This window comes from Candoia aspera, chromosome 7 (assembly GCF_035149785.1).
Source record: "Candoia aspera isolate rCanAsp1 chromosome 7, rCanAsp1.hap2, whole genome shotgun sequence".
Classification (NCBI taxonomy): Eukaryota; Metazoa; Chordata; class Lepidosauria; order Squamata; family Boidae; genus Candoia; species Candoia aspera.
In genome coordinates, this window is record NC_086159.1 from 24,502,634 (window position 1) to 24,515,466 (window position 12,833).

General features: G+C 39.2%; 1 protein-coding gene across 1 annotated transcript in view; it reads left to right on the forward strand.

Moving 5' to 3' along the window:
- The window catches only part of ABTB3 (ankyrin repeat and BTB domain containing 3), a 231,344-nt gene that overhangs the window by 172,635 nt on the left and 45,876 nt on the right, over positions 1-12,833 (forward strand). Inside the window, exon 4 of the mRNA XM_063308491.1 lies at positions 9,943-10,095. Coding sequence (XP_063164561.1) covers positions 9,943-10,095 — 153 coding nt within the window. The remainder of the gene's footprint in view (positions 1-9,942; positions 10,096-12,833) is intronic.

Sequence of the window (12,833 nt, forward strand, 5' to 3'; positions counted from 1 at the left end):
CTCCCTCATTCATTCATGAATCCACGAACCTGATTCATGAACCAAGCCAGCTGCTTCGGGTTGCCTCCAAACTTCACTTTCAAATCCTGTATTCCTAAGCCTCCACCACTGGCTCACTGTCCCAGCTCTCTGGTAAATAATTTGCAGGCTGGGGTCCAAAAGAGGTGGTGCTCCAGCGATCTGAGAAATATTCTTCCCGCAGGCTTCTAGATATGTTCCACCTGGTGGTCGCCATGACTATTTGCCACAATTGTTGACTCATCTCTTTGACTGTGCCTTACAAACCAGACATGCGACTCCCAATCTCTGACACCTCACGCTCCACCCTTCTGATTCACTCACTAGATTTGGATCAAGACCCTCTCTCTATGGTTGCATGCCAGCTGGCCTCTGGGTCTGCGCTGCGCCTGATCTCACGTGACCACCGGACTTTTGAATCCTGCATCAAGGGGTTTGGGCAGTACTCCACTTCTGAGAATCAGGTTTTGGGTCAGGCTTCCAACCTCTGCAGCCTTGTCATGGGATGATTGAAGTCCTCTCTAGGCATTTTGCCTCACATCTCATAGGCTTCTTCAGTGGGGAAGCCTCTTGTGTTGGATGTCAGCTCACTCCCCATAAAATCTGTCAGTAAGTCCATCATGGTGGTTTTGCTCACCATTGGTTGTTGTAAATCCCCAATTCCCTCCAGCATTACTCTCTCCCACTGCATCCTCCATCTCGGAAACCATCAGTGTGTGCTCTGTCATAAGCGACTGGGAAGTCTCACCCCTTCTGAGGAGACACCTCCAGCCACTGAGATGAGTTCTTCATCTTGCCACTCATCTAGTACAGTTAGTTCCCAAAGTTGCTTGACAACACTGGATCTGCAGAAGGTACTGCTCCCTCAGGTAGGGCAGTGTCCTCAGGGCAGGTTGCCATTAGATTGGTGATTCAGAGCTTTCTGTGATGGCCCCAGTACTAGGATCTTGAGAAGTTCTCCAGAAAGTCCATTAGGAAGCTTAAAGAATTCATTTATTAAAATCCAATTACACAGGACAGTTGCAAAGCTCTGAATAATGTTTTGGTGCCAAAGCATTCAAATTAAATCATTCCCTCTGACATAGCCTCCCCTCCCTGTCTCCCAAACAAGCCTGTTCTCACTCCTGATCTCCCCTCTTCCAGTTCCTTAGACTTAATTAGAGTCCAGGTGTCTTATCAGTCCATCCTTGGCGCCAGCATCTTGTGAAGGAATGTGATTAACGATCCTCTCTGTCTGCAAAGCTGCAAAAGCTGACATGGGTTTGCTCTCGCCTTGGTTGATGCATGTAGCAATAGTTTCATGGCAGGCGTGCAAAGTGAGCCTGACATTGGTTCATCCAGCATAGCTGTTTCTAAGTATAAGTTTTCTGCAAGTATTCTCACTTAAAAGTACCTATTATTTTGCCTTTTAAAGGTCTATTGAAAACTATCAGGTGAAACTTTCTTCATCACTTAGTAGTTCCCCCACTTTCCCCGTTTTATCTGGATATGGCTTCTATTTTAGCATGTGAGAATATCAAAATTATGGCCTCCTTCTTGAGATGCTCCAGAATGCCCTGATATAACTTCACCCTGGGTCATTTGTGGGACTGTCAAATTGGTGGATTCCCCCTTGCATGATGCTTCGGCTTAGTAAATTTAAACCAGCTGGAATCGTCTTCTTGCTCACCCATGTAACTCTGGTGAATCCATGACTACTGCTTAATCACACCGGATATTCTTTCTGGTCCTTCTTTTCATCCATGTATAGTTGCATTCCAGAAATAAAATTACTTCCCCTCTTCTTTGCTGGCTCCTGGAATTCCAAAAACAGAAAATAGTAAAGAAGTGGTTAGACCTCAGTAAACATACTGCAGCAGTACATAGTACACAGACTGTGCTTGTGTTGAGAAAACCTGGATTACACTGATTTTCCACGCTTTATACGAATTGGTCATCCCAGCAATCTCAGAGTAATACTCAAGAAAAGAAAAAATAATATTAATCCAGTATATTGAATTTAAATACATTGCTACTACTATCTACTATATATTTAATGATAATAAAGTATAGTAAGAATGTATAGGACACAGGAGTGGTGTGAGAAGTCCAAGGTGGATCTGTAGGAACATTTAATCTGCACATATTTTATTTTCAAATTGCCATCTCTATTTTTACACCAATTTAAAAAACCCCAAATTCTGGCTAGGTAAGTTTTAAAAAAAGGCAGACAATGACCTTATTCCATAATCTAGTTATATTTCTATGCACATTGCTGCTACTTTAGCAGTTATGAAGTAATTGGAACTATATTAAAGCCAGAGGAAGGCCTGTTCTTTTTTAAACCCTATTTGACAAATTCCCTTTCCCTGGAAAACCACTTTAGGAACAGTGGTAATGTGGTCAAAGCCAGAATAAGCTTTCTGTATGGTTGCCAGGAACTTGTGGTTGACTTAGAATGAGCAAAGATTCCTTCTGCTGCTGGATCAGATGTGCCTTGATCTTCAGCACTGAAAATCTCAAGTGCAAAGGATTGGAGAGGCCCAGATCTTTCCACTCTACTGAGTTAATGCTTTCCTTCTGAGTTTCAGTTCTCATGCAGCCTCACAAATGTGATGGGCTAAAGTGGCTTCTATTAGTGCTTCAAAAGTTCCTTTTGTGTTTTTAGTTTCTCCAAAGAGATATTCTTTCTAGCCTATGATCTATTGCTAGTACTTCCCTTTTTGAACAGTGCATTTCTTTCTTTTCTTTTTTTTCGGGGGTAGGGGGAATGTTTGCAAGAAGGAATTATTTTTAGTTCTGTATTCTTTACTTTTATATTAGGAAGGAAAGAAGGAAGGGGAAGAAGACAGGACGATGTCCCATCACCAGTGTCAAAGTTCAATACAGCTGTTAGTCTGTTGCTTTCCATATGTGGATTGTTTTTCTCTTCCACCCCAGAAAGGAATGTATATCAGCTACTCCTGTGTTTAAATTCTGAAGCTTGAATGGGAAAGATCCATATCTGCATCTTTTGGTTGGTAATGCCAATAACCTCTGAAGGATATAGCAAGTTCAGTTTCGTGTAAAATGTTCCTTGTCTGAGTTTCCTTTTCCCCCAATCTGTTGATGATTCTGTTTCTCTTTTGCCTTGGTAATAGATTGGCTTATATTGCACCCTTTTCTATCTCCAGTGCTTAAGTCTCCTGAACTTTCCAGGAATCATAGGGGACTGCTTGCATTTGGTTTGCATGCCTAAAACTTTCCAGTTGTGTTCAGTCTGAAGCCCAACTACTCTTCTCCTATTTATAACCCTTGAGGATTAATGCTGAATTCCTCATAAAAGAACCTAGAATCTTGTGTGATATTTTCCTACAATCAGCTATTCTCAATTTTGTTCTTAATTCTGCAATTTGTTATCAGTCTATCATTGGCCTCATAGAAAGGTTAGAAGTAGAATAGTACAATCTTAATGAACCACCAGTGCTTGTACATATTCTTTCTTTTTGAAAGATGTTGAGGCAAAATGCTGGTGTGGGAATTTCCTGTTCTCCTTTGGGCTGTGATTTCACTTACAGTTTACCTTAAATGGATTCACTGGTCTCAGAATATTTAATCTCTTAATTTTTTCTAGCCCTTGCATGTTTCTCATTCCCATTCACTTAATAGTGGAAAGAAAAAAAAACTACATTCAAACAGGATTTACAGAGCCTTAATAAAAATTAATAAAAATCATGCAATTTAAAAATCATTTTTCCTAATATGTAAGCAAAAATAACAATGGTTAGAAATGTAGTCTGAAGTGTTTTTATCATTCAATGAATCCATTATTTTCACTTTTCCCACTTATGATCCTCATAGAAAGGTTGAAACTACTGCCTCAAAACTGAACTTTTATTACATTAGATCTTATTATAACCTTTCAGCCAAGTAGCCTAACCATTTCCACTGGGCAACCAGGCATCCTGGATCACTGAATAGATTCTTTTGAAAGGCAAATGAATGCAATCATAATGCATTTACTGAAAACCTGTTTTATGAAATATATTTAATAGGAACACTATTTTTTATGGTCAGATATTAACAGTTGTAAGTGCTCTTTCCCTGGGACCATTTGCACTCAATTTTAACTGAAATTAATTTATTTTTATTTCATACCTGAAACCACTTTCTTTTATATAATCACATCAGGCCAATATAACTAAAATTAAATGATGGGTTCTGGTTTTGAATTCAACATAATAATAATTTAATTCTTATTATATTAAATACTATTATTAACATATTAATAATAATAATATAGTGAAGATCCCCCAAAAGGTCTTAGAGATTCTTTAAAGAGCTGTGAAGCCTAGTGGATCTTTGTTTGCTTATTAGTCTTCTTCTGAGATCCCTGAGCCATCGTTTATGAAATAACTGTATCAACAAGATCTTTTATCACCTAACTTGTTCTATAGAATTCTTTTCCTATTAATGCCTCAATGAAAACGTACCTTAGTAGTTCCTGCATCAGTGTTAATTTTACAAGGCAGCATACAATGCTTTCTCTCTAGAGATTTTTTTTTAACCCCCCAAGTCCTTGCGCAAAAAAATATTCTATTGTTCTGTAGGCTTTGACTTTGCTATTCAAGGCTTAATTGATTTGCCCTTCAATTTGCCCCCGACCTTTAATTTTCAGCCTAAGGGTTAACATGTAGGGAATTTCTGGAGGTGTGTACAGCATGCTGATCAACACCATGTGATGTTTTAACATATATTTCAAATGTATTTATTGTATTGATATTTCTCAGTCTTTAATATGCACTGTAAAATATGGGAACAATATGTTGAGCAGTTCATAAGTAAAAGGGCAATAATGTTGGGAGAAAATTTAATTAACAACAAATCATGAGAGGGTTCTGAAGATAAAGACAGTGATAGACACACAGAGAGATAAACAGACAGCCACACGCATACCATCTTTCTCTCCAGATGTGCTGGGGCTTCATGGCCAAAATCCAAGACATCTGGCAGGCACCTGGTTGGGGAAAGCTGATCTATACATGATGTACGCAAACGCAACACTTTTATGCTGTGAATATATTGGCAGTGGCTAACTTCTCTTTGGAAAATTTACTGAATATGCACAAATGTGCCCATACAATAGATAGAAAGATAGGTAAAGAGAGAGAGGCTGGCTGTTTGATTTATTGCTGTCCCCTTCAAACACACACACCACAACCTAACTACCACAACCATCTCTTTCCTAATATCTTCCTGGGGAGAGAAAAAGAGTGAAAAAGAGCATGAAGAAAATCAAAAAGAGGTTTGGAGGGGTGAAAGGGAAAAGTGGCTGCACAAGTACAGGCTTTGTTAGGAATCAGAGGTATCCACAGGATATGGTAAAAAAAAGTTAAGATGGTGGCCAGGTGCGATGCACATAAAAAATGGATGCAGATTTGGTAGCATTGTTGAGGTTGCCAACGTGGCTTCTTTGACTATACTTTGCAAACATTCCTCTTAGAGGAAGGATGGACTGAAGATACTCTCTGCAAGTTTAACTCCATGCTGCATGCATCTAGGATCTCTAGATGGTGAGAACAAGGTGGGCAAAATGTATGTTGGCTTTAAAGGTAGCTTGAGATTTGCAAATAGATTACATGGTGGAGGGCCAAGCCTTTTGAAGAAAGATGGTACACATGTTATAAACCTTGCAGTTTAAAACTATAAATAAAAATAAAAAACTTGATTTAATCTTGTTGCTTCAGTCTTGCTAAATTAACTACAGATGTAACCCTAAGTTCAAGTAACCTCCAAAATATTAGACATATGGGTTACATTTTTCACTCTTCAGCATCCTCATCTTTCTTTTTCTTTTTTCTTCTCTGTAAATTTATGGGATCATTATTAGTCCAAGAAGTTTTAAAATAAAAAAAGATTTCAAATCTCTTAATGATGGCAGGAAATAGTGAATGGATACACTGTGCATCACACTGACTTGTTATTCAGTGTATGCCCAAATAGACGGTTTGTATTTCTGAATCTTGGAAGAAGATAATGAAAGTTTGGGCTGCATTGTATGGTTTTTGACTCATGTGCTGGTGCTGCGTGAATCCTTTCTTTTTCCTCTCTGAGTAGGTACCTCTGAACGGTCTGGGAATGACTCCCCATTTCTGGAAGTGAAACCTTCTGGGATGGGAAGTGATTTGCAGGGCTCTAGATGCAGTCTAGCTGATTTAAAGGCTGTGTGGAAGACAGGAATAACAATAGGAAGTTGAATATGACAGTCCATAGTGGGAAAGTCTGGAAGAGTATTAACTAATACTAACTATTACAGAACACAGCAATCAGTATCAGCTCTTACTTTCCTGATTTTTGTCAGGGTGCATGCCAAACCATGATTTGTAAGCACGATTCATAGCACACTAAAACAAATCCAAAGAAACCACAGTATCTTGTAATGCAGTATGTGAACCGTTATGTTCAGGAGAGGGGGAAGCAGTGGAAGGAATTGGAATGGGGAAGAGGGAGTTGTTGGGTCATATATTGAGGCAAACTGTGATTTATTTTAAATGCATGGACCCATAGTAGCTGGGCTCACATATAGTACTCAGCTATGCTATGTAAGTTTTAGAGGTGCAGTATGAATAGTCTGGAAAATTTGGGATCTCTTTAACTGTGCTTTAGGCAAGACCAGGTAAAAACAGGGAGAAAAGATGCAATATGATCATTTAAAATAATGACAGAAAAGGGAACCTATTCACATGGATTGGTGAGAATGAGACAGGTGTTGAACAGGAGCAGAGTGAGTTTAGCCCAGGGGTCTCCAAACCCTTCAGCTCATTTACCTGTTCATGAAGTTTCAGATTGTTCATTGACCCCCATACATTTATTATATGAAAATAATTTATAAATACTACTTTAACTATAATAGTACTATGAACAACAACAACAAAACAACAATATAATAATAATACTTGGAGACAGCAGAACAGAAGAGAAAAACTGGAGAAAATCACAAAATATAAAGACCTGCAAATAGAAGAATGACTGTGGCAACGAAAGCAAAGATAGTACCAATAGTGATAGGCACCCTGGGTGCAATCCCAAAACTTCTGGAGCACCACTTGAACACCATCGGCATTAATGAAGTCACCATCAGTCAATTGCAAAAGGCAGCCTTACTTGGAACAGCTTACAACATCTGCCTATCCCAGGTCCTTGGGAAGGACTCAGTAGGTGGACAAAAATGCCAAATCCAATCTAAATATCTGGCTGACTGTGTGATCGACCATAATCATCACCATCATCATCATCATCATCATCATCAATCCCTTGGATAGTCCCATTGCCCCTTGGGGGTCAATATTGACCACTTGGGGAACCCTGGTCTAGCTCATGCAGCCTGTAGCCTAGACCCCTTCCTTTGTGCCCACTAGGTTCCATGTCCCACTTAACTTTTTCTAAGATTATTTTAATTAATGAAATTACATAGGAAGCTGGCTTGCCTCATCAGCCTCTAGCATCTCATTGATTTGCAGGAATGTCTTGGGGCCTCTTAATTTTTCTCTGGAACTGTAGATAGCATCTTTGGGGCCAGTTCTCCTTCTGGCGAAGGAGAGTTTGGTGCCTTTCCTACTACAGCAGTCTTTTTGTGAATAAGCAAATCTTCCATGGTAACCCTTTTGTAAATGCAGTCTTCACCAACCTAGTGCCCTCCAGATGCAGCTCTCAAAAATCTCCATTGTGTAAAAGTGCACATGCAATCTCAATTTAATTGCAACAAGCACAGATTAAGAACAACAGTTTGGACACATTGTTCTTTTTAAAAAATTGAAACAGAATCCAATAACCTTGTTATCTATCTTTTCACTTTGTTGTTTATTTTAGTTTCCCAGTTCCTTGTTTTAATTTTATTTTTAAATGGCTAAAAAGCTTTAAGCAGGCTATTAAAAAAAGCTTGGGAAATAGAAGTATTTAATTACCATAAAGCAAATTCATTTTTATTTTATTTTATTATCAGATGCACTATTTATCAACTTCCACTTTATCTTCACAATAATCTTAGGAAGTAAATAAAAACTGGGTGATGATGACTAACTAAACTGGCAAAGTAGCACTGGCTAACTTTTTCCCATCATGTTTCTTTCTTTGGTTTTTTTCCTGCCTTTCTTCCAAAACCTCCAGGTGATATACATACATATTTGCCTGTATCAGTACTGGCTGGGGGATTCTGGGAGTTGAAGTCTACACATCTTAAGGTTGCTGAGGCTGAGAAACAATGGCCTATATGGAGTTTGCCATGTCTACCATTCTTGGTTCCCCAATATCTTGGAAACAGTTTTTATATAAAAGACCTTAAAATATTCTTCACTATTTATCTCATAGAGGCCTTTGTCCCAGAAATGCACTGTTACTAAGGTCAAAAGAAAATACGTAGATAGATACACACATGTACACACACACTCACACACACACAGGCTAAATCTAACCAGGCAGACCCATACTGGTTATTAGAGTAATATATCAATTACTTCTGAGTGATGAGAAACATTCTGTAATTCACTCTAAGTGCTGGTACTTTGATCAACTTTTGGAAGTCCAGGAAATCAAATTTTTCCAAGGGTTCTTCAGGCTGTGATGCTGCTGAGAATGCAGAATGAAGCATCAAGATTTCTGGAAAGGGGATCCTTCCTAGGTAACCCATACTGTAATATCTACAATGCGTAACAGCCACAATGATGCTCTCACCAATGAATCCCGTTGCTTTTGTCATTGCCTTTGCCTTCGCTAGCTAAGTTTCAGCAGGAAACTTCAGCATGATTAATTAGAGATTTTGCTCATAAGAGGTATTGACTCAGCTCATAATTAGTCTGGACATTTCTAACTGCAAATTTATGCTGCAAACTATTCAGGTAGTTTGTCATCGCATAGTAAAGTATTTATTGTTTTTCCCAGAGTGTATCATAAATTACTCTCATGTCACATCACGAGAAGTTTTGACACAGGCTGGATAGGCAAAGTTTAATAAGCTGCCTCTTTGGAGATTGCAAGATATGTGTGTGCCTCCCTTTTAAGTAGCTGGATCAAGCCCTAAGCCTTTCTTTTGCATTCTGTTTGTATTTTCTGTTCTGCTCTCAGATCCTGTCTTTGTAATCAGGGAGTGAAAGGACAGGATAGGTTGCAGTTTTGGAATTAAAGCACACGAGCCTGCTGAATCCTGATGAAGGAAACTGGTGGCTGTCATTCTGAAATTTATTTTATTCCAATGTACGTTCTCTTGATTGCAACCTAAAAAAAAAGGTGTCAGTTATTCATGAAAAATTATCATGGAATCCCCTGCCTTGCTCTCTCAAGGTCACTGCATTTTTAATATCAGGCAGACATGTATTCAGTACACTGGTCAACATTTAACATTACACCTTTCAGAGTTAACATTTCATCATATAAGATTTAAGCATCCTTTCCATCAGACTGGTTGAAAAGAAGGAATGGGCTATCCCTATTACTCTGGTTCTTTGTTTATATCTGAAAAAGAAGCTTTGATAAAAACTACTTCTCTGACTTTAAAGAAAATGAGTAGCTATTTTGACTGTGACTTTCTTAATATGGAGTAAAAATGTACAAATCCCAAAGGAAATACAGATGGATTGGAAAAAAGCATAGACTCATGTGCAAACATTTGGGTAATGTTATCACAGGGAAAGGAAGCCAATTTCTATGCCAAAAACCCTGTATTTTTATATTTTTTTATAATTCCAATTATATATTATATATAATAACCACACTCTTTGAGAGTTGGGTGGCATACAAGTTTAATAAATTACTACTACCACTACCATTATTATTATTATTATTATTATTATTATTATTATTATTATTCCACTGTTTGGCTTAACCCTGTCTGAACTGTTAAAAGCTATCTGAGAGTCATGCACAGATCACATTTTGCCACAGGGAAACCAGCTTCTCTGTTTTGCTTTCCAGGCCGTTTATAGTGCTTCCTCCTCTGATGGAGTGGATAAGAGTCGCTCTGGCTCATGCAGGGCACCGTCGCAGTTTCTCAGTGGATAGTGATGATGTACGACAAGCAGCCCGGCTGTTGCTTCCAGGAGTTGACTGTGAACCTCGGCAGTTAAAGTAAGTCTGTGCAAAGCAGTGGCATTATTTGATGAAGAAATTGCTGTGCTGTAATAACACAGAACAAGAGGTCAATTGCATACGCAAATCTGAATCCCTCTATATTTTTAACCATTTCACAAAATGGATAATTGCATTTTTTTCCCCATATAGCTACTGAAACTGGTTCTGGAATCTGTGAGGCTGACATGCTTGCATGTTTAGCTGGATCAAGCCTTAAGCCCTTTCTTTTGAATTCCTGTTTGCCTTTTCCTTTTTGTTATCAGATGCTGTTTTTCTTCTAAGGGACTGAAGTGTTCATCTAATTTAGCTCAGTCTTGCTGTGCCAGTTTGCAAAATTTGGAGCTGCTGTTTCAAAGGCTGCAAAACTGCCTTTTTCCTCTTCCTTGCTGTAGATGGCCCATTTTGTACTTCCAAGCTCCTGCTGTAAGATTCTGCTTTTCATGCTGATGTTTCTCTCTGAAAAGATGGAGTGCTGCTATTAATTTTGCTTATTTTTAATAGAATAAATAAAAGGTAGCATTGCATCTAGTAATTTCATAATGCCACTGTACATTCTATATGTTGCATTTGATAAAGAAGCCTGTTGCCATGGTTCTCACATATGTGGAAGTTAAAAAAACCCATAGAAGTTTATACATGTTGCATTGTGAGATATTTTTCCCCCTCTTTTACACAGGATGACCTAGTGTTTAGCATTAAGAATCTATCAAGGCAGGAATTATCATTTGGTTGCTGAACAGCTTCAGAGCAGAGTAGAAATGGCAGTCCTTTGGACACCAGCGATTTCAAACCCAAATAAACATGGATATTTTTGTCAGCAGTGTCACCGTCAATTGCAAGATCTCCCTTCATTGTATGAAAAAAGGATTGTCTACTGTGTATGTGTCAGCAGATTTCAACATTTCTTGTATCAATGCAAAAAAAAAAAAGAGTTCTAATGATGTTTTAAAGCATAAGGCATGGTATATACCAAAAGTGGGCTCACTTTTGGATTGTGGATGTGTGAGGGAGTGAAACTGGGAAGAGTAGCTGAAGCCGAGCAGAAACGCTTTTCACTCCATTTTCCTCATGCATTCATTCACTCACTCACAACTTGACTCACAAGCATCCAAGCCTGCGTTTCAGCTAACTGTGATAATTGACCCACACCCTGGCATTTTCAAGTCCAGAGGCAGCCTCACCCCACCCAGGCTCTTAGTTCACAAAAGCAAGTGCTAAGACAGAGTGGGGAGCTGTGTGTAGGAGGAAAGGTGATAAGAAACAGCATTCAGACAGGGAATCGGAGGCGACGTCTGGAGATTGACAGCTATTACAAGTAGACAAGAGGACTATCATTCAACTGCCAAGACCACAAGTCATGATGAGCAGCATATCCTGATGGGAGTCCTGCCTGGAGCTTGGAGCTTTACTGGGAGCTCAGTGGCAACTAGCAGAATAACTACACTGAAGCAGCACCTCATCCCAACAAGAGTAGGAACGTTTGGAAGGGGGCAAAGGTTGAATGCCACTTTATAGACTTACAAACTTATCCTTGAACTAAGTATTAAAGGACTGAGTATTAAAGACATAGTTACATAGCAACATCACCTTGCAAGTCCTAGGTGGGTGGAGCGCAATAGTCTGTTGCTGGGGAGGGTGCGTGTCCTGACTCCCAGGAAACACTCTGAGACAGGAAACTGGTCTCTAATGTTTTATTGCTAATACATAACAGTAATCCTAACAAACTGAAGAAGCGTGGGAAAACCCAGACATATAAACCCCAAAGGTTAAGGCGGTCCCAATCTGTGCCTCTTGGAATGGCTCACCAATTCCTCAGTGCTACACATGCGCTTGACAGTCTGGAAGGGAGCCCCCTGCTCGCCATCCTTACTCATGACAGTGCGTGCTGCAATAAAGCATTTGAACAGATTTGCTACGCTGTGGTGTGTCCAATCCTTGGAAGACAAAGAACCCTCACAGGGTGTTGCTGTGTTTTTGTTTGTTTGTTTGTTTACTGGAACCTCAATGTTCCTTAAGTCACCTACTGAGAACTAAGTACAAAGTAAGGGAAACAATAATGGCAACAATCTATTGTATCTCACTATACACTATATATGAGGGGTGGATAACCTTGAGATAGTTGAGAGCTGGTTTTGTTTTGTGTTTTGTTTTGTTTTGTTTTGTTTTGTTTTGTTTTGTTTTGTTTTGTTTTGTTTTGTTTTGTTTGTTGGTGCCTTCGAATCAGTGTTGACTCCTGACAACTGTCTGGACAAGTCCCTGCAGTTTTCTTGGATGTGGTTTGCCATTGCCTCCTTCCCAGGGCTGAGAGAGAGTGACTGGCCCAGGGTCACCCAGCTGACTTAAGACAAGCCTAGAACTCACAGTTTCCCAGTTTCCAGCCTGGTGCCTTAACCACTACACCAAACTGGTTCTCTAGTTGAGAGCTGCCCTTCTACTAAAAATGAGGAAGAGGTTGAGGATTGCAGTGAGTGAATCTGTGATGTCACCGAAGTGGGCAAGGCTGGATCCAAGTCAGTAGATTTCTGTTTTGAGGAATAATCCTGCTTTGTTTTATTTTTTTAACATATTAGGCTGAAAAGATGACTTATACCATTTTTAATGCTTATTTTCCACTGAAAATGGCAGGAAATCATGCTGCCATTTCTCAATAACTTGATGCCAATGTTCAGTGGCATAGTTTCTGGGGTTTGCAAGAAAGACATTTGGAACTTGCATTGAGACTGCAGGCCATAGGT